General features: G+C 40.6%; 1 protein-coding gene across 1 annotated transcript in view; it reads right to left on the bottom strand.

Moving 5' to 3' along the window:
* The window catches only part of LOC134529174 (clavesin-2), a 99,315-nt gene that overhangs the window by 12,521 nt on the left and 59,226 nt on the right, over positions 1–27,568 (bottom strand). The window contains exons 3-4 of the mRNA XM_063363000.1: positions 22,090–22,249; positions 6,913–7,168 (exon numbers count right to left, since the gene is read on the bottom strand). Coding sequence (XP_063219070.1) covers positions 6,913–7,168; positions 22,090–22,249 — 416 coding nt within the window. The remainder of the gene's footprint in view (positions 1–6,912; positions 7,169–22,089; positions 22,250–27,568) is intronic.

Raw genomic sequence — 27,568 nt, 5'->3', positions numbered from 1 at the left:
TCCAGTGTTATCCGATACCAGCATTAACTGCTGCAGTCACCGAGCGTGCCCAACAGAGTGCTGACCAGCTGCTTTGGCTGGGAGATCACCAGACCATTCCCCCCTTTGAGCACGTGTGGGACATTATGGGAAGACACATCCAGTGTTATCCGATACCAGCATTAACTGCTGCAGTCACCGAGCGTGCCCAACAGAGTGCTGACCAGCTGCTTTGGCTGGGAGATCACCAGACCATTCCCCCCTTTGAGCACGTGTGGGACATTATGGGAAGACACATCCAGTGTTATCCGATACCAGCATTAACTGCTGCAGTCACCGAGCGTGCCCAACAGAGTGCTGACCAGCTGCTTTGGCTGGGAGATCACCAGACCATTCCCCCCTTTGAGCACGTGTGGGACATTATGGGAAGACACATCCAGTGTTATCCGATACCAGCATTAACTGCTGCAGTCACCGAGCGTGCCCAACAGAGTGCTGACCAGCTGCTTTGGCTGGGAGATCACCAGACCATTCCCCCCTTTGAGCACGTGTGGGACATTATGGGAAGACACATCCAGTGTTATCCGATACCAGCATTAACTGCTGCAGTCACCGAGCGTGCCCAACAGAGTGCTGACCAGCTGCCTTGGCCTGGGAGATCACCAGACCATTCCCCCCTTTGAGCACGTGTGGGACATTATGGAAAGACACATCCAGTGTCGTCCAATACCAGCATTAACCGCTGCTAACTTGACTGACCAAGTGCAACAGACATGGAACTCCATCCCACATAATGACATACGGTACCTGTACGACACAATGCATGCACGTTTGCAAGCTTGCATTGAATATCGTTGTGACTTCTGCGGTTATTAATGTTCCACCATGTCACATGAATTTTCGCGCATTCTTAAACCTGTGACTTGGAATTTTAATGAAATAATATGTTGCCTCGAAAATTGCTTTGCCTAAATAGCATTCCTCTAAACTAATGTCTTGTTGGGATTTTATTTTCCGGCAATATATTTAGTGAACAAATGAAAATATGAAATTAAAAACGACTTCATTAAAAAATATGTACCATAAAAGTTTTTTAATAAACTTTATACAAGTTTTTGTGTTTTAGATACACTTTTTAGTAAATTTCAATGTGTTTTTCAGAAATTATATATTTTCAAATACAACTTGAACTTTTAGGTAATAAGTCTGATATTCCAAGTTACAATTATCAGAAACAACACGGACTATAACATTACACACACTTATAAATCGGCAAACCTTTGAACCAACAAATTTATTAACAGAAATGTTTTGTTTTTAATTATTAATCTATTCAAACACGAAAAATTAATCTATGAATCAGAATCGAAGCAATGAATTCTGAAGAAAAAATACAATGTTAAAATTCCAGTTAACATTACAATTTACATAATAAATGTTTTCCCGTAAATTATTCAGCTTTGGGTGTTACCCACCAAGGCGTAAGAAGTGGAAGCTTTAAATTAACAAGTGGATTCATAACCCAAGGCATTTGTAACATAATAACATTATTTGAAGCTTGCAGAGAACAAGAAAACAAGGCAAGTAGCAGTACCACTTTATGCTACCTTCTTACCATACATACATTATTTACTCTTATTCAGGACACTATAAAAAATGTGCCAATTAATAGTAATGAAATAACTCAACGAAACAGTTACGATTCAAGTAGAATAACAAGTGCGCATCAGAACCTTTCGCGATAAATTGATGTCAATTTCAGTAGCATTTCTAGAAATGTAGTTTAGTAAAAAAAATAACAGTCAAAAGCGATTACACAATAAACTCGAAGCTGAACGCCATTCACATTTATATGTACAAAATTCTTAATTTAAAGCTAAAGCTAATTTAAAGTAAAAATTGTCAACAAAAGAAAAAAACTCAAATTATTCCTGCCAATATTATTTATTATTCTATCATAACTCGCTTACGTGAGTGTACACATATACACTAATTTATCCAGGAAGATTGGTAGCAATAAATTACTTACGTCTACAAGAAATAAAAAAAAAATAAGCTAACGTCAGTCCGTCGAAAAAAGAAATATCCTCACGTCGAGAACTCTTTCCAAGCAGACGTATGTCGAATTGGGGGAGTCAATATTTACCAGTGAAATTAGACCTACATCAGCACACGTTTCTAGTGGCGACAGCTGGGGAAACTAACGTGCTTTAGATTAAGCTGCAGTCATTGCCAAGTTCGTCTAAAGAAATGCGCTCTACAAAAATGAGTGCAAAACTTGTGAGAAGAAAATCACAAAAGTATTGCTGAAGCAGCAAGTAATGGCGAACTTCATGTTACTTCCCCCAGGGCTTCCAAAATATAATAGAATAAATTACATTATAGCTTTTAGCTGTGTCAGAAGGGCTGTTTATAATGCCTAACCAAATAAAATTACGCAAAGCTAATATTTTTTCGTTAATGACTCCTTTGATACGTTGTTTTCAACATTACTACTGTATTAGTTACGATTACAAGTGACTAAAATACTATTGCAGAAAATCATGCAACACATATGTCCATTATTCAAGTAAGCATATGAATTTTTTCTCAAAAAAAAACGTGTTTATGTAGTTAAGTACGTATACCCTATAACATTCAACAGTCGTGATGGTAGGAGTATTAAAGGGAAAGCATTGTGCTTTTCGTAAGGTGGGCATGAATTTACAATTCTAAGTGTAAATAAGGTCGATAAGTGGAGACAGTAGGTAATTATTTTGATTTGGTATTAGGAAAATAGTCTCATCATAGTGTGTGTTCAAACGGGACGATTAGTTCATGTGAAAAAAAGGTTTGTATATTTGGTCCACAAAATTAGCCTACGTTAACTCTAAGAATACTCAATTTTAATTTTTATTTTACCCTTTATTACTTTCTTAATTTTGAGAGGTTACATTTTTTTCATGCAACTTCTCTCTTCGGGATCCGTTTTATACAAATATATTTTAAATAAATTTCCAAAGAATCAATGGTAATTTTCGAAGTCCACCATTACTTGCTGCTTCAGCAATACTTTTGTGATTTTCTTCTAACAAGTTTTGCACTAATTTTTGTAGAGCGCATTTCTTTAGACGAACTTGGCAATGACTACAACTTAATCTAAAGCACACAGTAAAATATTTATTAAAATTTGAATTTTTAAAGCATTGCTTTAACTGGAAAACCTCATTTTTGAACTTTCACTTTGAACTGTGACTGTACCAATTGTAACAACGCATTGAAAGTCGGGTATTGAAACCTATGATCAGATCAAGAAGAAAGGTCTGTGTTTGTTCGCAAATATGGACGTATGTGGCGGAAGATCTTGCTGCAAAGAAGGGCACCCTGACCTATAACTAAGAAGGGGAGCAATATGCCACCGCTCATGTCTCTAATTTAACCAGTTAATTTATCTGACACATACCTAGTATTATAAGCTTCATATGTAATCTCAGCCACCCCCTTACCTTTTCCCACCTCATCTGATCATTTTCACACAGCACTTGACATTTTACTTAATTTTGGAGAAAATAATCTCTCTTCAAGTGTATTATAATTGCTATAAAACGAAGGATATTTGGGGCATTATTCACATGGTTCCTATTTCAGTTCCACTTCTTATATTAAAGGACATTGCACTTCAGAGTATGTATGGACAAACGTCTCTCAGTTTTCAACACATCATCGCACTGAAAGAAAGAAATAGTTGACCTTGATAACTTTTCTTTTAATTCAACGAAATATTTTTTTTTTCGTGTTCCTAAATATGTAATGGAAATTTACCTTGCAGCGTGGGGGTATCCAGTTAAGCATACCACCAGGGTGCATCCATGCGCCACCAAACACTCCTACTGATTATCCTACTCATGCAAGCGAAGTGTATGGGGGCACAAGAAAATCGTGTGTGGGGTCTTTGCTAGAAAAGACAGTTAAGCAGAAAGTGATAAATCATAAATACAAATAAAGAACATGAGTCGCACTCAACAACGTTATAATTTCGCAAACTTAACACATATACATACACTGTCAACGGATTCGATGCCAGCTAGAGGCATGTGCGTAGCAAATACAAATTAGCATACATTTAATGAAGTTTATTCCCTTCACAATGATTTTCACTCCTTATGTCTTTACTGAGTCCTTACTTATGGAAAAAACTAGGGTGAACCTTGTGCCCAATGTACTCTGATTCAACAAACAAACTACTACTGCGTATCTCTTACAATCGTACGAAACAACAAGCAACAAGCAACAAGTTAATATTCTTTCTCTCTCTCCGTTACAAGTTGAATTTCCTAGGCATGCCCTGGATCATGCAGTATAAAACAGTCGCCTCTGACAATGGGGATAGACATTTTCTCAATTTCTGTGCGAAATTATTACTCAGTTACCACACACTATAAGAGAGGAGAGAAACCAATATTCAAGTATACGTGCGTACGCATTACGTTACGGCCCGGAGGCGAGCGAAGACCAAAATCATAGTGAACATTATGTCATTACACACGTGATTCACAAGACGTACGTTGCTGTTAACAACTTTAGGAACTGACTCAATATACATACAGACTATACGAGCGGTCCAAACACGTGTAGGGGCAAGGAATTATGTACTACAAAATAAACCAACACCTAATATAACGTTAATTGTGCACTCCTCGAAAAAAACATATTAAATATCTATTACTCATAGAGAGCGTAGTCCCGCGGACAGAAATGCAAGCCCAAGAGAGAAGCGAGGGATCGGTTACATGGTTTGTTACAGCTACAATTTTCAGTGGGTCTCGTCATGGTGACATTCACTGCCAAGGCCAGGTAAGCGTAATACAGAGAAGTGCTCAAACAAAATATGCTAGATCACGGGGGGTATGCCTTAACCAAATGGCTCCGGTCGGGGGTACAGCTGGGAGGAAAAGAAAGAGGGCAAAATCGAGGCAAAACGATGCGTAAAATTACGTCATACGGAGCTGAAAGCTCTTATGAAAAAAAAAATACAAAGGCGGCATCGGGCACTTAACGTGCTTACTTCTAAACCAAAAGCAATCAAAGCGTGGTCTGGATGCCGTTGAAATAAGTTAAGAGTCCACTGCCGACAATGCAAGTCGCGCAGCAACTAAAATCAAAACCACATGCAGGAGGGAGTAAGCAAATGCTTCCAGCAGAAAGAAGAAACAAAAGAAAATATTACACAGAAAATAAATTAAGTGAAGGTCAAAGTCAAAAGGGATGGCTACATGAAAATCAAGGCTGGCAAGCATATTTAATATTTACGTTACTCGCACGGCCATCGTGTGCACACACTAACTCCGTCTCCTGAAGAATTTTACCTAGACGAGCTGCCCCTCGACCGGGCCAGAGACGACCTGCTTCCACCAAGAGAGACCCACGAAATAGACAATTAAAAGTTATACGCGCTCATTTATACTATTCGCTAGATGGCGTTGCAGTCGCTACAATTGAGGAGAGGCTAGGGGGAAAGAAAGGGAAGGGGAAATTGGCACCTTGAGGCGGAGAGGGGTTAAGAGGGGAGAAGGAAAGGAAGGCTGCGGCACGGAGATGACGTCACAGAAGCGCGGCGGGCGCTTCAACCTCTATTGATAAATTATAAAAATAAGAAATGATGGTGTGCCTGACGTTTCGACATGCCTTGTTGCAGTAATCTTCAATGTCAATTAACAACTGAATGCCCAGTGTCTTGGCACAGATATGATTAGTCCCTGTGGGCTGCCATGATGGGAAGAGGACGCGGCCAATCAAGATGAGTCTGCTCGTGTGTGAATAATCATATACATGTGAATAATGTACCAGAAAACCAAACCTTCTGTTGTTAATCGTCCTTGAAGATAACTGCAACAAGTCATGCCAAAACATCGGGCACACCATATTTTCCGTGAACGTGGCCTCAACTCAGAAAACACGAAGCAGTCAGTGACTGTGGCCACAAAATCCTACTATCTACAAACAAATATGGTACATTTCCTAGCATTGCTGTGTGTAAACAAATTTAAGATATATAGCAAGGTTTCATTGGTATTTTTATGTACAAACGTATACGTTAGTAACTTCCATGATATGTTTAGGAAATTGACTGAAATTTGTTTAAGGCCGGGTTTATGAACTACGCAAGGAATGTAACTACGCAACAACGCAACACGCAACAAACGCAATTAAATCACAGTCGTTTATGAAGCACGGAAGTCGCAAGACGTCAAGAAACCTATAAATTAAAATTCGAAAACTGTATAAAATAAATTACTACCACAGGCTTATTTTTAGACTTCAAATTTGCAATGAAACAAAAATATTCTCAATAATTGGATTTAAAATGGTCTTTTTTGAGTTCACTGTGTTAAAGTTTAACAAGTGTAAAAATGATGTATATATAATTTTAAAAAATGTGGTTTCCAATGAACGCATCTACCTGCACCTTAAAAATATTTCTGAACACTTCTCTTCAAATATGGCCGTCAGAAGTGCAAGACAAATCTCAAGAAAGCATAGAGTTAAACATTACTTGCATTTTGTTATTGCTAAAGACGTGGATTTTTCGCATATTCGTTTAACTTCAGGCTAAAATACAAAGCCTTTATATTCTATACCAACATAAATATTTTCCTCTTGTCAATCGACAGTTACAGATTTGCTTACTTCTCTCCTAGCTGGGCATCGTTGGCTCATATTTGTAGAGGCGCGTATCCAAATAACTGCGGTCCTAACAAGAACACAGTGCATGAAAGGAAAGATTTTCTTTCTAACTTGCCACCAAATGAACTAGCGAAATTCCCCTACCTCTATATATTGTGTCTTACGTAGTTTATGACCCTGACCTTAAAGTTAAGTGCCGACGATTTCGACGGTTGGCTACGGTTTTGTTTCACTCACGGATTGGAAAAAGTGAAAAGCTATTGAGCGCACCTGCACACAGACCAGGAACTTTTTGACGATGGTAGGCGTGAACTTGGCGAAGTGCGCAGGCGTGGCCACCGAGGCGTCCAGGATGTACACGTCACCCGCCACTCCGGTCACCTCCTCCCGCAGCCGTATGTCGCCAATCATGAGCACCAGCTTCATGCCGTCCGCCACGTTTGGGTGCAGCACGTCTTTGTTGGCGGCTTGCATCACGATCACCCTCCGGCCTTCGAGCGTCAGCCCCGGCAGCGGCGGGATCCTCCTGTTACATCAGCAGTTGTTAGACCACATACACATCAGCTTCACGATCACCCTCCGGCCTTCGAGCGTCAGTCCCGGCAGCGGCGGGATCCTCCTGTTACATCAGCAGTTGTTAGACCACATACACATCTGCTTCACATTCACCCTCCGGCCTTCGAGCGTCAGCCCCGGCAGCGGCGGGATCCTCCTGTTACATCAGCAGTTGTTAGACCACATACACATCTGCTTCACGATCACCCTCCGGCCTTCGAGCGTCAGCCCCGGCAGCGGCGGGATCCTCCTGTTACATCAGCAGTTGTTAGACCACATACACATCTGCTTCACGATCACCCTCCGGCCTTCGAGCGTCAGCTCCGGCAGCGGCGGGATCCTCCTGTTACATCAGCAGTTGTTAGACCACATACACATCTGCTTCACGATCACACTCCGGCCTTCGAGCGTCAGCCCCGGCAGCGGCGGGATCCTCCTGTTACATCAGCAGTTGTTAGACCACATACACATCTGCTTCACGATCACACACCGGCCTTCGAGCGTCAGCCCCGGCAGCGGCGGGATCCTCCTGTTACATCAGCAGTTGTTAGACCACATACACATCTGCTTCACGATCACCCTCCGGCCTTCGAGCGTCAGCCCCGGCAGCGGCGGGATCCTCCTGTTACATCAGCAGTTGTTAGACCACATACACATCTGCTTCACGATCACACACCGGCCTTCGAGCCTCAGCCCCGGCAGCGGCGGGATCCTCCTGTTACATCAGCAGTTGTTAGACCACATACACATCTGCTTCACGATCACCCTCCGGCCTTCGAGCGTCAGCCCCGGCAGCGGCGGGATCCTCCTGTTACATCAGCAGTTGTTAGACCACATACACATCTGCTTCACGATCACACTCCGGCCTTCGAGCGTCAGCCCCGGCAGCGGCGGGATCCTCCTGTTACATCAGCAGTTGTTAGACCACATACACATCAGCTTCACGATCACCCTCCGGCCTTCGAGCGTCAGTCCCGGCAGCGGCGGGATCCTCCTGTTACATCAGCAGTTGTTAGACCACATACACATCTGCTTCACGATCACCCTCCGGCCTTCGAGCGTCAGCCCCGGCAGCGGCGGGATCCTCCTGTTACATCAGCAGTTGTTAGACCACATACACATCTGCTTCACGATCACCCTCCGGCCTTCGAGCGTCAGCCCCGGCAGCGGCGGGATCCTCCTGTTACATCAGCAGTTGTTAGACCACATACACATCTGCTTCACGATCACCCTCCGGCCTTCGAGCGTCAGCTCCGGCAGCGGCGGGATCCTCCTGTTACATCAGCAGTTGTTAGACCACATACACATCTGCTTCACGATCACACTCCGGCCTTCGAGCGTCAGCCCCGGCAGCGGCGGGATCCTCCTGTTACATCAGCAGTTGTTAGACCACATACACATCTGCTTCACGATCACCCTCCGGCCTTCGAGCGTCAGCCCCGGCAGCGGCGGGATCCTCCTGTTACATCAGCAGTTGTTAGACCACATACACATCTGCTTCACGATCACACACCGGCCTTCGAGCCTCAGCCCCGGCAGCGGCGGGATCCTCCTGTTACATCAGCAGTTGTTAGACCACATACACATCTGCTTCACGATCACCCTCCGGCCTTCGAGCGTCAGCCCCGGCAGCGGCGGGATCCTCCTGTTACATCAGCAGTTGTTAGACCACATACACATCTGCTTCACGATCACACTCCGGCCTTCGAGCGTCAGCCCCGGCAGCGGCGGGATCCTCCTGTTACATCAGCAGTTGTTAGACACACGTACACATCTGCTTCACGATCACCCTCCGACCTTTGAGCATCAGCTCCGGCAGCGGCGGGATCCTCCTGTTACATCAGCAGTTGTTAGATACACGTACACATCTGCTTCACGATCACCCTCCGGCCTTCGAGCGTCAGCCCCGGCAGCGGCGGGATCCTCCTGTTACATAAGCAGTTGTTAGAGGCACATACACATCTGCTTCACGATCACCCTCCGGCCTTCAAGCGTCAGCCCCGGCAGCGGCGGGATCCTCCTGTTACATCAGCAGTTGTTAGACACACGTACACATCTGCTTCACGATCACCCTCCGGCCTTTGAGCATCAGCTCCGGCAGCGGCGGGATCCTCCTGTTACATCAGCAGTTGTTAGACACACGTACACATCTGCTTCACGATCACCCTCCGGCCTTCGAGCGTCAGCCCCGGCAGCGGCGGGATCCTCCTGTTACATAAGCAGTTGTTAGAGGCACATACACATCTGCTTCACGATCACCCTCCGGCCTTCAAGCGTCAGCCCCGGCAGCGGCGGGATCCTCCTGTTACATCAGCAGTTGTTAGACACACGTACACATCTGCTTCACGATCACCCTCCGGCCTTTGAGCATCAGCTTCGGCAGCGGCGGGATCCTCCTGTTACATCAGCAGTTGTTAGACACACGTACACATCTGCTTCACGATCACCCTCCGGCCTTCGAGCGTCAGCCCCGGCAGCGGCGGGATCCTCCTGTTACATCAGCAGTTCTTAGAGCTTCACGTCGATGATTTGTCTACTATGCTTTTAACACACCCTCCATAACATTGTGTCAGTTATAAAGGATAAGATGTGGTTACACAATAACAAATAACTGTCTAAAGAATGTAACTTTGTCATCGACCCATGAGCACTCTAAAATGACTAGATCATGTATGGTGTTGACTGTGAAAACTCTGGTAATTTTCGTGATGTGCTAAAATACTACTTCTTTTACCTTTTGACTGCTTCTGCAAAGTTCCCAAATTACAAGTAAATGACTCTGAGCCAATAGGAATCTTCAATCAAGAAATATCGAACTACAAGCAATTCAGTCGAAACTTCGCTTACATTACTATAATTAATAATTTAAATTTTTCTGACATTCAGAGGAATATTAAGTTAATTAAACCAGCGACTGTTTTCCAGTTTTTATTTATGAGCAAGTTGGATATAGCATGTAATGAAAATAATCAGCTAAATAATCGTCACACTACCAATGATTATCTCGAATGTTCAACTATACTTGCTGGCTACACCTTTCTGTGGATTTCCCTGTTCTAGATTATTATTTTTTTAAGGATGTTTCAAAATACTTACTAAACACGTCAAAATGGGACATAATGCAACTGGACAAGCACAAGTCACGTTTATATACATGTACTTCACAGCGACCGTCGTATTTGTGCTATAGATCTCCGACGATATGGATGCGTAAGTGAATCAAGATCACACCCGTGTCTTTGCGAATGGCAAAGTGAGGGAAGCACAAAGATTGTACCGAAGACTTTTCCCAAGACGCGTACCAGATGCGAGAACCTACGAGATACATCCCCGCCCCCAAAATTCTTAAATATTTATAAAAGTATATCAATCCACCAATAAACCAAAAGAAACTGAAAGCAAAACAGTGTGCAAAATGGTTTCAACCGCCGCCTCTTTCCCGCCTCCCGAAATTAAATTCTGCGTACGCTTTTAATTCCAACGATCACACCAATATCTCTGTGAAAGTTTGTGGTTTACCATTTGCATGTGGAAATGCGGAGCGTGCATAGAATTTGACCTGCCATTTCGTCTCTTTCTGTCTTGTTTATCATATTTTTATAACACAACTAGTATCGCCTTCAGTAGTTCATGGGTTGAGTTCCGAGCATACATTGAGTGGTGACTTTGCTTGTCAAGTTGTTTTTTATCACCCCTGACGTATGCACCTCGAATTTAAAAACATGTATTTACACTAAACACAGTCTAACTTGTGGACCTATAGTTTAACTTTCACAAAAAAAACACACACACACACGTATGCATATGCATATATACACCATCCTTTTCTGTAGTGTGCTATTGAAGTTACATATTAAAGGATATTGTGAGTAGTATACGAATGTATGTCCGAGATCTGGCTTCTGGCTGAGGTGCCGAGGTGCCGGTGTCCGCCATATTGGATTGTGACGTCACGGCGGCCATCTTGGATGGTTGTGACCTTGACCTTTGACCTTGACCTTGAATTTGATCCTCAAAATGTGTCAAAATCCGCCAAAATTGGGCAAAATTTGCCCAAAATTCCTCAAAATTCGCCAAAATTTCCATTTCTGTGAAAAAAAATTCCGCCAAAAAATTTCAAAAAATTCCACAAATTAAAAATTTCTCTTTTCGAGGGAAAAATTTCCCGTTTCGAGGGAAAAATTCCCGTTTTTAGTCCTTAAAAATCCCAGCGGCTGAAAATTCCTAAAACTGGCTTAAGCATCCTTAACTCAAGCCTCAGTTAAGCCATTTCTAGGAATAAGGATGTAATGGCAGCCATTTTGAAATATGACGTCACCGTTGCAATTTCCGTTACGCCCGCCATCTTTAAAATCTTCATTTATTATCCGATTTTAATGAAAAAAAATTTAAAATTTATATAAAAAAATCAATTAATAAAATTTTAATATATTTTTTTTAAAAACAAACATTAACGACACGGAGCTCAGAGTCCTCGGTTCGAACCCGACGAGGTCAAAAAAAAATAAAAATGGCGACAGATCCTTCCACCACGGAAGTCACCTACAGACTAACCTACCACCACTTTTTATCATCTAGTATGACGTCATGGCCGCCATCTTGTCTTCGATGCTGGAGACCACCATCTTGTTTTCGGCTGCTAGAGTACGCTGACGCCATGTTAGTTTAACTCTTACCCGCTAGAGTGCAGTAATCATTTATTATTGCTGTGACACCCACCATCTTGTCATCTGGCCGCCATCTTGAAAATCCGTAATTATTTAGCTAGAAATTCGGGAAAAATTCCAAAATTCATCAAAAAAATCACTCATTAATTTACAGATTGATTCGATCAGTTTCAGTCCTTGGTTCGATACCCGATCGATGCAATAATGTTTAATTTTATGAAAAAATAATAACTTCAATAAGCCACGTTCAACATTCTTAAAGAGACATTAAAACCTTTACTGTCATCATCATCCTATAAGCCACCAACACCAACATATTGGTAATTCATAATTTTAATGCTAGAGATTCGGGAAAAAGTTCAGATATCATTAAATAAATTTCCAATCAATGTACTGATTAATTAGATCGACTAAGGTCCTTGGCACGATCCTGGACGATGAAAAAAATATCAATTTAACATAATAGTAACAGGTTCGAGAAATAAAACACCACAAAGTCTTTTACAAACATAATATTTATTACACAATTTCTATTCTACTACACGAACACTTACGAAAGCCAGCAAATTTACAATCATTTAGTTCCGCAGCGGTGTGAAATGACTAATTCTTAGCTCCAATCGGTTTATACTAGAAAGAGTCCAGCCAGAACCTTTACAGACATAGTCCACCTCTTCTTGACAGAGTTTCTGGATACCGTTTTTAACAGTTTGCTTCACATCGTTAGAACTGTAAATTACTGCAGCCGATGTCTTGAATGCACACTTCTTCACTTTGTCATCGAACGGATATGGCTTTCCATATATACAGTCCAACCACAAGTTATATTTCAAAGGTCCGTTTGTTGCTACATCATCAGTAAGCTGATTGATTATCTTCTGTCTGATATCGTCAAGAAAATTACAAATGTCCTTCGACTCACCGAACGTATTTAGATAATAGTAGTCTTTCAACGTTCCACGAAATGCAGACTGCGCCAAGTAGAAGCCATTATCGTTCACTTGTAATGCTCCGAACACAGTCTTAGGTTTAGTTCCATGTTCAGACGTCATAACAATCGGTTGCTGGGCATCTGTTCTTTTGGTTGTACGCTTTCGTGTCTCCAATCTAAAGCGAGGAGTCGAAATGTCGGCAGGTAGTTCAACAGTAGGAGCACAGACTCCACCTTTACATTTTTTCGCATGATGTCGCAAACTGTCAATTCGAGTAAACCATTTAAGGCACTCATCACATCGAAACTTCATGCGAGAAGGATTCTTCGTACATTTGCTCCGCTCATGTCTTCGTGCATCATGGGAAAATGCGAACGACGTATCACAGTAGCTGCAAGGATACCGTGGTGATGAAGACGATCCTTTCAGACCCGATCCAGATACAGACGTTGCAACAGTAGTACCATTTCCAGGCATCCTCTTATGCACATCGATGCATCGTTGTTGCGACGAAACCTTTACTTTCTGCCGCACAGCAGGACCTTTGCATGCCTTCATGTGCGTTTTCATATTATCTTTTCTGGCAAACTGCTTATGACATTTCTCACAAACAAACATTTTACGATATAGGTTCTTGGCACATTCGCTCCTCTCGTGTCGTCGAGCATTGCTGCTGTTTGAGAAAATCTTGTCACAGTAACAACACCGATGTTCGTTAGTTGTTGTCGATTCGGCATCCATTGAAGCCTCCATCGAGGGCGAAACGAAGTTCGTCGAGTTTTCCTGCACAGCCAGCACTACCGGCATTAAAGTCTCTTCTGCTGGTGGTATCGCGTCTGATGAAGTCTCCTCCAGTGTTGTCGCCGTGGTTGTCAACGGAATCTGCTCCTTCTCCGTCGTAGATGTCGTCAAGGTTCCCGTAGTCGACGGTACAACCTCCATCGAGTTCGACGTTAAAGACGGTAAAGATGCCATCGAGGTCTCAAGAACAGATAATTGACACGACTTATGCACCAGAAGAAACAAACTAGACGATCCTTACACCGCCGACGTCAGTAACAAACTGAGCGATCTACTGTCTAGGACTCGCTTATATACATGCACCGTATGGAATAATACGCTAGTCAAATCAAGAACCATGTACAATAATACTAGAGTCAAATCTACAAAATTAAAAAAGAGGATCATTTGATCGAAAAAAAATTCGATCTCTCCAATATACGCCAGGCTCCAAGAGCTACAATTCACGTCATCAGATCCATCTACATTTTGCTCCTATGCTTCAATTGACCATTAGCTGCAAGTTCTCCAACAGCTCCATCAGCTCCAACACGTAATGTACGTAATGTACGCGCAATACATGCAATTTACGTACAATAAATGTAATGATCACACAGTACACACAGGAAACGGAACGTACACACAGTACACACAGAAAACGGAACGTACACACAGTACACACAGGAAACTGAACGTACACACAGTACACACAGGAAACGGAACGTACACACAGTACACACAGAAAACGGAACGTACACACAGTACACACAGGAAACTGAACGTACACACAGTACACACAGGAAACAGAACGTACACACAGTACACACAGGAAACGGAATGTACACACAGTACACACAGGAAACGGAACGTACACGCAATTTACGCAAAGTACACGCAATGTACGCAATGTACACAATATATATGCAATGTACACACAATGACTACGCTTCGTTCGCGCAGGACAAGCATTTAATGAAAACGAAGCACGTTTGGACGGAAATTCTATAAAACGAAAGCTCATTTAACGAAAAGGAGGCACATTCTCTCGTTCATTCAACTCGGTAGGATACGATCGTCAATGATAAATTAGGATATAATCTCTCCAACAGTCTATGAATCCAACAGTTTATATTTCCATTAGCCATCGACTCCAACAGTCATTGGCTCCAACAGTCATTGGCTCCAACAGTCATTGCCTCCAACAGTCATTGGCTCCAACGGCCTTTTGGTTCATCAGCTCCAATGATATTTGGTTAGAATGCTACGACTCTAAGAGACTATGAGACTACAATTCTACGAGTGTTAAAGACTCCTCCAACTACCTTCAAGTGTACAAAGCTCCAACTACTTCAGCAGCATTATGTTATAAGATTACATGACTGCTTGTCTACATAGCTACAAGTCAACGAGGCTACTTGGCTACGTAGCTACAAGTATACGAGGCTCCAAGCCATCATGACTACGCGACTACGAGCCATGAGGTAACGAGACTACGTGACTACGGGTATTCAAGCTTACGAGACTGCGAGGCTACAGAGCTACGAAGCTTCTAGAACATAAGTTTACGAGACTGCGAGAATACAGGACTACAAGTGTACACGAGTACTTGACTACTTCTTAGCTTCATCAGCTCCAAATGGCTCCAACAGGTCCAACAGCCTCCAAATGCTTAACACAGCTCCAAATGGCTCCAAATGCTCCAAACGGCCTCCAAATGCTTGACAGCTCCAAATGTCTCCAGCAGCTCCAAATGCTCCAACAGCTCCAAAAAAAAAGGCTCCAAATGCTCCAACAGCCTCCAAATGCTTAACACAGCTCCAAATGGCACCAAATGCTTGGCAGCTCCAAATGCTTCAAAAGGCTCCAAATGCTCCAAATGGCTCCGAATGCTCCAAACGGCCTCCAAATGCTTGACAGCTCCGAAAGGCTCCAAATGCTTAACACAGCTCCAAATGCTTCAAAAGGCTCCAATTATCGCATCTGTCTTCGTCGGCATTTTCTCTTTTGCTCCCACTGCTCCAACAGCATTATGTTATATGATTCCATGGATACTTTGTTACGTAGCTACAGGTCTACGATGTTCCAATGCATAATGTTTACGAAGCTTCCAGAACACAAGGTTACGAGACTGTGAGGCTACAGGACTACGAAGCTTCCAGGACACGAGGCTACATGGCTACGAGACTACATGACTCTAACTGATTACAATAGCACCACTCAGTGGTGAGAATTAATTTATCTCATTCAAAGGTACTTGTTGCAAGTAGTTCTGCTTTTCAACAACAGATGTCGCCACATGTTACTTGCAGGTAAATAATATTTAGTTCTTTTATGCGGGATGCGGGATGCTCACTAACGATCGCAAAAGAAGGATGGCTTCGCTAGACTCCAAGGAGAAGGAAGTTCGTCCATCCTGTTAGTGCTTCTTAGATTTCTCAGAGATTATTTGACTGAGTAATGATATATTTTTTTTTTTAAATTTCCACCTGATAAAAATATTACAAGTGCTGATTTATTGGCAGAATTTCAATAATTAAATGCAACCTTGAATAAAAAATGACATGACTCATTAAGTAAAAAATTCTCCATGCAGAGATCAATTCCACATCAGTAACCAGAAGCACTCGGAGAAAACCATCAGATGTCTAGTCAGGAATAATCAGAAGCACCCAGAGAAAACCATCAAAATATTGTCAAGAATAATCAGGAGCACACGGAGAAAACTACCATAATATTGTCAAGAATAAACAGGAGCACACGGAGAAATCCACCATAATATTGACAAGAATAATCAGGAGCACACGGAGAAAACCACCGCAAGTTTTCTTTGATATCATAAAATTTCAGGAAAAAAATAATACTAAAAATAAAAATAAATTAATAAAAAATTAAAAAAATAAAAAATAAAAAAAATACATAAAATTCTGGCTTGTACTAGAACTCTATCTTTGTTCAACAATGAGAAGTTCACAAGCTAGCAGAATATATTCATGTATTTTTTTTATTAACATAATGCTGTTGGAGCAGTGGGAGCAAAAGAGAAAATGCCGACGAAGACAGATGCGATAATTGGAGCCTTTTGAAGCATTTGGAGCTGTGTTAAGCATTTGGAGCCTTTTGGAGCTGTCAAGCATTTGGAGGCCGTTTGGAGCATTCGGAGCCATTTGGAGCATTTGGAGCCTTTTGAAGCATTTGGAGCTGCCAAGCATTTGGTGCCATTTGGAGCTGTGTTAAGCATTTGGAGGCTGTTGGAGCATTTGGAGCCTTTTTTTTTGGAGCTGTTGGAGCATTTGGAGCTGCTGGAGACATTTGGAGCTGTCAAGCATTTGGAGGCCGTTTGGAGCATTTGGAGCCATTTGGAGCTGTGTTAAGCATTTGGAGGCTGTTGGACCTGTTGGAGCCATTTGGAGCTGATGAAGCTAAGAAGTAGTCAAGTACTCGTGTACACTTGTAGTCCTGTATTCTCGCAGTCTCGTAAACTTATGTTCTAGAAGCTTCGTAGCTCTGTAGCCTCGCAGTCTCGTAAGCTTGAATACCCGTAGTCACGTAGTCTCGTTACCTCATGGCTCGTAGTCGCGTAGTCATGATGGCTTGGAGCCTCGTATACTTGTAGCTACGTAGCCAAGTAGCCTCGTTGACTTGTAGCTATGTAGACAAGCAGTCATGTAATCTTATAACATAATGCTGCTGAAGTAGTTGGAGCTTTGTACACTTGAAGGTAGTTGGAGGAGTCTTTAACACTCGTAGAATTGTAGTCTCATAGTCTCTTAGAGTCGTAGCATTCTAACCAAATATCATTGGAGCTGATGAACCAAAAGGCCGTTGGAGCCAATGACTGTTGGAGGCAATGACTGTTGGAGCCAATGACTGTTGGAGCCAATGACTGTTGGAGTCGATGGCTAATGGAAATATAAACTGTTGGATTCATAGACTGTTGGAGAGATTATATCCTAATTTATCATTGACGATCGTATCCTACCGAGTTGAATGAACGAGAGAATGTGCCTCCTTTTCGTTAAATGAGCTTTCGTTTTATAGAATTTCCGTCCAAACGTGCTTCGTTTTCATTAAATGCTTGTCCTGCGCGAACGAAGCGTAGTCATTGTGTGTACATTGCATATATATTGTGTACATTGCGTACATTGCGTGTACTTTGCGTAAATTGCGTGTACGTTCCGTTTCCTGTGTGTACTGTGTGTACATTCCGTTTCCTGTGTGTACTGTGTGTACGTTCTGTTTCCTGTGTGTACTGTGTGTACGTTCAGTTTCCTGTGTGTACTGTGTGTACGTTCCGTTTTCTGTGTGTACTGTGTGTACGTTCCGTTTCCTGTGTGTACTGTGTGTACGTTCAGTTTCCTGTGTGTACTGTGTGTACGTTCCGTTTTCTGTGTGTACTGTGTGTACGTTCCGTTTCCTGTGTGTACTGTGTGATCATTACATTTATTGTACGTAAATTGCATGTATTGCGCGTACATTACGTACATTACGTGTTGGAGCTGATGGAGCTGTTGGAGAACTTGCAGCTAATGGTCAATTGAAGCATAGGAGCAAAATGTAGATGGATCTGATGACGTGAATTGTAGCTCTTGGAGCCTGGCGTATATTGGAGAGATCGAATTTTTTTTCGATCAAATGATCCTCTTTTTTAATTTTGTAGATTTGACTCTAGTATTATTGTACATGGTTCTTGATTTGACTAGCGTATTATTCCATACGGTGCATGTATATAAGCGAGTCCTAGACAGTAGATCGCTCAGTTTGTTACTGACGTCGGCGGTGTAAGGATCGTCTAGTTTGTTTCTTCTGGTGCATAAGTCGTGTCAATTATCTGTTCTTGAGACCTCGATGGCATCTTTACCGTCTTTAACGTCGAACTCGATGGAGGTTGTACCGTCGACTACGGGAACCTTGACGACATCTACGACGGAGAAGGAGCAGATTCCGTTGACAACCACGGCGACAACACTGGAGGAGACTTCATCAGACGCGATACCACCAGCAGAAGAGACTTTAATGCCGGTAGTGCTGGCTGTGCAGGAAAACTCGACGAACTTCGTTTCGCCCTCGATGGAGGCTTCAATGGATGCCGAATCGACAACAACTAACGAACATCGGTGTTGTTACTGTGACAAGATTTTCTCAAACAGCAGCAATGCTCGACGACACGAGAGGAGCGAATGTGCCAAGAACCTATATCGTAAAATGTTTGTTTGTGAGAAATGTCATAAGCAGTTTGCCAGAAAAGATAATATGAAAACGCACATGAAGGCATGCAAAGGTCCTGCTGTGCGGCAGAAAGTAAAGGTTTCGTCGCAACAACGATGCATCGATGTGCATAAGAGGATGCCTGGAAATGGTACTACTGTTGCAACGTCTGTATCTGGATCGGGTCTGAAAGGATCGTCTTCATCACCACGGTATCCTTGCAGCTACTGTGATACGTCGTTCGCATTTTCCCATGATGCACGAAGACATGAGCGGAGCAAATGTACGAAGAATCCTTCTCGCATGAAGTTTCGATGTGATGAGTGCCTTAAATGGTTTACTCGAATTGACAGTTTGCGACATCATGCGAAAAAATGTAAAGGTGGAGTCTGTGCTCCTACTGTTGAACTACCTGCCGACATTTCGACTCCTCGCTTTAGATTGGAGACACGAAAGCGTACAACCAAAAGAACAGATGCCCAGCAACCGATTGTTATGACGTCTGAACATGGAACTAAACCTAAGACTGTGTTCGGAGCATTACAAGTGAACGATAATGGCTTCTACTTGGCGCAGTCTGCATTTCGTGGAACGTTGAAAGACTACTATTATCTAAATACGTTCGGTGAGTCGAAGGACATTTGTAATTTTCTTGACGATATCAGACAGAAGATAATCAATCAGCTTACTGATGATGTAGCAACAAACGGACCTTTGAAATATAACTTGTGGTTGGACTGTATATATGGAAAGCCATATCCGTTCGATGACAAAGTGAAGAAGTGTGCATTCAAGACATCGGCTGCAGTAATTTACAGTTCTAACGATGTGAAGCAAACTGTTAAAAACGGTATCCAGAAACTCTGTCAAGAAGAGGTGGACTATGTCTGTAAAGGTTCTGGCTGGACTCTTTCTAGTATAAACCGATTGGAGCTAAGAATTAGTCATTTCACACCGCTGCGGAACTAAATGATTGTAAATTTGCTGGCTTTCGTAAGTGTTCGTGTAGTAGAATAGAAATTGTGTAATAAATATTATGTTTGTAAAAGACTTTGTGGTGTTTTATTTCTCGAACCTGTTACTATTATGTTAAATTGATATTTTTTTCATCGTCCAGGATCGTGCCAAGGACCTTAGTCGATCTAATTAATCAGTACATTGATTGTAAATTTATTTAATGATATCTGAACTTTTTCCCGAATCTCTAGCATTAAAATTATGAATTACTAATATGTTGGTGTTGGTGGCTTATAGGATGATGATGACAGTAAAGGTTTTAATGTCTCTTTAAGAATGTTGAACGTGGCTTATTGAAGTTATTATTTTTTCATAAAATTAAACATTATTGCATCGATCGGGTATCGAACCAAGGACTGAAACTGATCGAATCAATCTGTAAATTAATGAGTGATTTTTTTGATGAATTTTGGAATTTTTCCCGAATTTCTAGCTAAATAATTACGGATTTTCAAGATGGCGGCCAGATGACAAGATGGTGGGTGTCACAGCAATAATAAATGATTACTGCACTCTAGCGGGTAAGAGTTAAACTAACATGGCGTCAGCGTACTCTAGCAGCCGAAAACAAGATGGTGGTCTCCAGCATCGAAGACAAGATGGCGGCCATGACGTCATACTAGATGATAAAAAGTGGTGGTAGGTTAGTCTGTAGGTGACTTCCGTGGTGGAAGGATCTGTCGCCATTTTTATTTTTTTTTGACCTCGTCGGGTTCGAACCGAGGACTCTGAGCTCCGTGTCGTTAATGTTTGTTTTTAAAAAAAATATATTAAAATTTTATTAATTGATTTTTTTATATAAATTTTAAATTTTTTTTCATTAAAATCGGATAATAAATGAAGATTTTAAAGATGGCGGGCGTAACGGAAATTGCAACGGTGACGTCATATTTCAAAATGGCTGCCATGACATCCTTATTCCTAGAAATGGCTTAACTGAGGCTTGAGTTAAGGATGCTTAAGCCAGTTTTAGGAATTTTCAGCCGCTGGGATTTTTAAGGACTAAAAACGGGAATTTTTCCCTCGAAACGGGAAATTTTTCCCTCGAAAAGAGAAATTTTTAATTTGTGGAATTTTTTGAAATTTTTTGGCGGAATTTTTTTTCACAGAAATGGAAATTTTGGCGAATTTTGAGGAATTTTGGGCAAATTTTGCCCAATTTTGGCGGATTTTGACACATTTTGAGGATCAAATTCAAGGTCAAGGTCAAAGGTCAAGGTCACAACCATCCAAGATGGCCGCCGTGACGTCACAATCCAATATGGCGGACACCGGCACCTCGGCACCTCAGCCAGAAGCCAGATCTCGGACATACATTCGTATACTACTATTGTGCTGTACCGAAGGAGAAATAAGCGGGTTATACAACTAAACATTTTTAGGTTTAAAATAAATAAAATTGTTTGCTATTTAACACATAGTTTTAATTTCTTCCAAAAAATTATATTTTCCTACGATAAATATTGGTGAAATAAAGAACTATTTTTTTTTTGGCAAATGCAAAGTCCGTTTACGAATAAGAGGTCCACGATTTATGGAAACGGGTTCGTGCTTTGTATATGGGTGTCAATGCCGATTCACAGATAACCCCACAGCAAAAGAACATACTGAAAAATAAAAGGATAGCAGTTTAGTTTCCTTTTTGAATAACGGAAGTAAACAAAATGTTATCTGACAATTGGTCTATCTTTTAAAAGTAACCAAACGATAGCTAGACCTACGATTATTTCACGGCTTTCACTTCAGACTAGATTCAACTTTATACATAGTCAAGATATTTTAGAGTGCCCAATGGTCGATAATAAGGTCACATCCTTTAGTCTTTAGCGGGTTTCACATGATTGGTTAACCACTTATTCTCCTTGTTAATAACTCGTTCACGGTCATTACAGTCAAGATCACTGTAGTCCTATCACCAACGCGAAGCAAGTGTTTATGTTTTTCAAGTTTACTTTGCTACCCAATGATTTGGCGAAATATTAGTGGCTTTACAATAGCAGAAACGACTAATACTCTTTCATTTTACGTTCCATTTACTTCAATAAATGATATCAAAAGGATAATAAAAATTACCGCATATGCGTATGAATATTATTTGTTTGGCTTGTTTGTAGTTACGTTGAGGCTTCTAGCAGTTTGTAGAAATTTTACATGCAGAAAGGTATATTTAGTATCGTATTTAAGTAACTTTAAATGCCTCAACATATAAAATAACAATTAAAATAAAAAAGAAAATAGCAGAGACCTTATAATTACAGTATAATTATCTAAAGTATAGTAGGTCTACTTACACAATCTTCAAAATTTCCTGCAGCTCAGGCCGATTAACGTCACGGTTGGTAAAAAATTCAGGGATCGCTGCTCGCATTGTGAAGTACATGTCCAGCTTTCTCTTCGTCTTCTCCAAAGAGAACTTGCAGCCTCTGAGGAAAGTCATTATACGACCATCATCTGTAACATTACAAAAATATTTAGAAATATAGATCACTTATATCTGAAAATTTTTAAAACAGTTACTTAAACAATAATAATATATTCATAAATTTCTATAAAAAATTAAGTTATTACATATAATTTTCATAGACCATTATTTTATTTAACTATACAAAATACTTAAATTTTTATGAATGTCTCTTCCAAAGTTATTATTGGATTATTTCAAAATTTTTAAAGATTTATGTTGTTTAAGAAAACACATATCAATTTTTCATTAAAACATTTTTTAAAAATAAATTTGTTTTGAAAATTAATTTGGTTGTATTGAGTTTGACATTAAGAATATGGCCGATATCCCTTGAGCCTTATTTATTAATTTAGTCACGAGCGACAGATAAATATGCTTGTATACAGTTAATAAGTCATTACCGAATGATACGAAATGCATTCCTATCCACTATTTTTCCCTCGTTTAGACCAAACGCGTACAAAACTATAAGTTTGTAACAAACATGTAAAATTTCACAAGTTTGCGAAAATATCTCATTACGTGTTCTACAAAAAATCACGTTTGTAAACTTATAATTTGAAGTGAATTTCACCATCATGTTAACAAGTGATCTAATTGTAGGCTATTAAAAAATTTGGTAAGTGACAATTTTGCTTACAACTAATTTTCTACATATCTCTCATCTTAGGTACATAAGTAGACCATTTACAGGTTCACTTCAAACCCTAAACTGAGTAAAAATGTTTAAAATACATAACTACAACATTAACAAAATGTATGCTGCAACTAAGCGATAATAATTGTTAGCGGTACATTAATTAAATAAAACAATGTTCCAAGTTTTGAAATGGTTATGTTGCCCAATCTGTTTTAATTAAAAGTGTACCAACTACATTGTCACACAAAGCTGAGACTTTTCCTTGTTAGTGACAACTTATGGAAATCTATGTGAAATGCCTTGTGATTACAAGAAATAAATTTTTACAACTGCTAATAGCATGTATTTTACCTTTATGAAACAGGCTACTCGTGGCTTTGGACGAAATCGACTCCAAGAATTCAATGCATAGCCTTTGAAAGTAACTACACTCTTTCGATACCATTGTTATAAGGAATATATTTACAACACAACAACTTAGTTAACTGACTGATTTTCTTGATAACGCGTTGGATTAAGTATTGAAATAAATCCTGTACTATTTTGCACATAACGTTTGATAATCAGCATAAGTTCCTACAACACAAGAACTAGTTACAAAAAAATAAAGGATTTAAATATGTTGAGTGGCTTGAATTTTAAGCGTTTCTGGACTAGCGTTGTAAGTGGCTAACTGTGATAGATTTTCGCATGAGAAAAAATTTAAGCATGGCATAGCTTTCTCCCGAATTATTTTAAGGGAAAAGATTTCAGGAAATACCTACTGAGAAAGCGGCAAGCCATGCAAATAAATCAGGCAGCAAAGAAAAAAACAAACAAATGAAATGTGAGCATAAATTTTGGTTAAAATACCATTTGTAAAGAAAATATTATTTTATTTCAGGCTGGACTCAACCTGCCTGTTCTTTATCAATATTTTTATTGTGCTCATTGGTCATTAAAAAGGTCGTCATCCTGGATAAAAACTTGTTATCCTTTTTTACAACTGAACTATCCAGGGGCGTCAAATGCGGGTTAGGAGCACTTTGGTACAAACATCAACGTGAAGTAGATATGCGTATGTGCTTCAAGTCTACTTTGCTAGGCAATGAATCCGCGAATTAGTCGTGGCACCACACATACCTAATGTAAGGAAGTCGTTTACTTCAGTGATATTTAGCAGCAACTTTCTCATCCCGGAAGAATAAAACCAAAAGACAGAGCAGTTAGGTAATACCTAAAGGTTGAGTTTCAGAGTATTACACAACTGTGCCATACTTAGAATGCATCCGGCATGAATTTAAAGATACACGAGGTGTAATAAAAATTAAGGTGAATAATTTGATTACGAACAAAGAATAAGCTTACATGAAATTTGAACAATCTCCTTCAAAATACTCTTCTTGGCTAGCGATGCGCACTCATCACAATGCTATTTACATGACTGGAGGCATTTCTGGAAGGTTTCTCGGAGGGACCTTCAGCTGCTCCATCATGGCCCTCACAATGTCGGGAATGTGTCAAAACATTTTCCTTTTAGCACGACACATTTTTCTGGTCTCCGTTTCGCAAACAAAACCTAATGTTAACGAGTTGTTCTAAATCTATGATTAGAAATACGGAAATTTCATGCCTTAATTTAGTTGCAAGCTAGAATGCAACCTTCACATTCTTGCACGGAGTTCATGATTGGACAGCAGTTATTTGGACACCACCCTCTACGACCAAGAGCCAACGATGCCCAGCTAGGAGAGAAGTAAGCGAATCAGGTAGTGACAATTAACAAGGCTAAAAAATTTCTTGCTGAGAAATAAACCAATGGGGAAGCAAACATAGGTTGAGCACACATGCGACTTTGAATTCTACCGTATATTTCCAGGTGTCTATTCATGATGCGCGACAGACACGGTAAACACGACCTCACTCTTCCGGCTCTGAAAGCCAATTGACAAGTCACAACTTGTTCAAACTTGCCACTGACTACCTCAACAGATCAGGCTATCAGGATTATTAGTTAAAATAGTTGTTGCGTGTGCATTTGCTGCTATTAAAATTCATTCACAGTATTTTTTGATCACACCTCGTTAAAGTGTAAAGTTTAACGTAACAAGGGTTCGCACGTGGGGTTCAAGATCCGAAACACTTGGATAACTACTTGAATGTGATGCCAGGGTGTTGGGAACGAACGCGAAATCGATACGTCAGCTATGTCATCCCTTCAAGCATCTAGCTGGTGAAGTGACAAAGAAGCATTTAAACAGGCGTGTCTGTGTTCCCCAATTTCATCCACGGAGATCTGGTGCGTAAAGAACTACATAAAGTAAAAACAACTTAAAAAGTTTTTTATGGGTTCGAGTTCTTTGGTTTCAGTACAAAACGTTCAAAATAACACCATAGCCTATTTGGATGGAGTCTCATGCAAAACTTACAAATAGTTTTTTTTGTAAACTGTGACCCTACATTTTTGACTTTGTTTTGTACAGAAAACTATGACTTAATTCACTATGATTTTGTTTTATAATAGCTGTCATACAATTTACTTTTAAAAATGCACAAGATGAGTATTTGTCACTTTTTAAAAATATATATTTAGCATTACTGTAATACACATATTAATCGATAGTCCAAAGATAAGTATTTCCTTTTACTTGTGTGAAAAAATATCACCTTATTTTCAGTAGAATTCAAGCGATTGCATGTTTGTAACATACCATAATGTTTTCTTACTCTAAATGCGACTATAAAACTATTTTTAACAATCAAAACTTTAATATCCATTTTTTTCGCACTATTACGCACACAAATGCATATTTGATCGACGTTTTCATTGGGCCATGTAAAGTTTGACACGTACTTAACAACAAATAAAAAAACGGATTAGAACATTACAAGATTTACACTACCCAATCTTACGTAAGCTTGATAGAAGTCAATGACCAGAAAATACACAGAATAATTTATGCACGATTGTGTGTATGGAGCATAGCCTGATACCAGAAACACGTTAATTTTGAAATTCTCAACCAATTTTATACAGATTTATTTGTACACATATTTATTTTCCTACAAGAACCTGTAGAGCAGTGATCACCGAGAAAAAAAACTAAAGCTGGACTCAAAACGATCCGTCGCGTCAGTCCGTTTCCCATCCGTCCGTCAATCACGTGACCTCAAGCCAATCAGAAGATCCGAAAAAATTCCATCCATCCATCCGTCAAAAGCTTCCCAACTTCAACTTTCGCCGGAGAGACGGATGACATAATAACTAGAGACCCGGAAATTTCTCAAATTCGTCTGGCTACAGAGTAGAATTTAAGGTAGTAGGTGTGTTCAACCCATGTTTGCTTTCCCATTGGTTGATTTCTTAGCGAGAGCATGTTTATCTTCGTTAATTGGCACTACCCGATTCGCTTACTTCTCTCCTAGCTGGGCATCATTGGCTCACGGTCATAGAGGGGCGTGTCCAGATAACTGCGGGCCAATCATGAACACAGTGCGAGAACACAGTGTGAAGGTTTGCATTCTAACTTGCGACTAAATTAATGCGCGAAATTTCCGTGTGTCTAATTATAACCTCCAAAATGTTTGCAAGGTATTTCCGGCAATCTTTAATATCTTAAAAAAAAAAGTTTTGAAGGGTATTAATTTGTTTGATACAATTACATAAAAAAATTACGTACGATAAATAGAGTCCCGGAAATTTCGCGGAGTCCTCTGGCCTCAGGATAGAATTCAAAGTTATAGGTGTGCTCGACCGATGTTTACTTTCCCATTGGTTGATTTCTTAGCGAGAACATTTTTATCTTCGTTAATTGGCACTACCCGATTCGCTTACTTCTCTCCTAGCTGGGCATCATTGGCTCACGGTCATAGAGGGGCGTGTCCAGATAACTGCGGGCCAATCATGAACACAGTGCGAGAACACAGTGTGAAGGTTTGCATTCTAACTTGCGACTAAATTAAGGCGCGAAATTTCCGTGTGTCTAATTATAACCTCCAAAATGTTTGCAATGTATTTCCGGCAATCTTTAATATTTAAAAAAAAAAGTTTTGAAGGGTATTCATTTGTTTGATACAATTACAAAAAAAAATTACGTACGATAAATAGAGTCCCGGAAATTTCGCGGAGTCCTCTGGCCTCAGGATAGAATTCAAAGTTATAGGTGTGCTCGACCGATGTTTACTTTCCCATTGGTTGATTTCTTAGCGAGAACATTTTTATCCTTGTTATTTGGCACTACCTGATTCGCCTACTTCTCTCCTAGCTGGACATCGTTGGCTCACGGTCGTAGAGGGGCGTGTCCAGATAACTACGGTCCAATCATGAACACAGTGCGACAGTGTGAAGGTTTGCATTCTGGCTTGCGACTAAATGAATCCGCGAAATTTCCGTGGCTCTAACGATAGATAATGGAATAAATATCACACCGAAAAAAAAAGAGTTTAATGATTCATGAACTTCAAACTAATTTATCAAAACAATATGAATTTTCACCACAATTTAAGCCTTCTAGTTTTTTTGGCGGCATCGAAATGGAAAAGTACAGTGGCCGACGTGCGAAGTGTTGTGGATCGCTCGGTTTGTGAACGGACGGAAAGGTTACGGACGGACATGTAACGGACGGAAAGGTTACGGACGGACATGTAACGGACGGACACGACGGATCTTTGAGAGCCCAACTTAACT

Source organism: Bacillus rossius, chromosome 2 (assembly GCF_032445375.1).
Source record: "Bacillus rossius redtenbacheri isolate Brsri chromosome 2, Brsri_v3, whole genome shotgun sequence".
Classification (NCBI taxonomy): Eukaryota; Metazoa; Arthropoda; class Insecta; order Phasmatodea; family Bacillidae; genus Bacillus; species Bacillus rossius.
The sequence above is the reverse complement of the archived record's forward strand: the minus strand, read 5'-3'. Positions and strand labels throughout refer to the sequence as shown.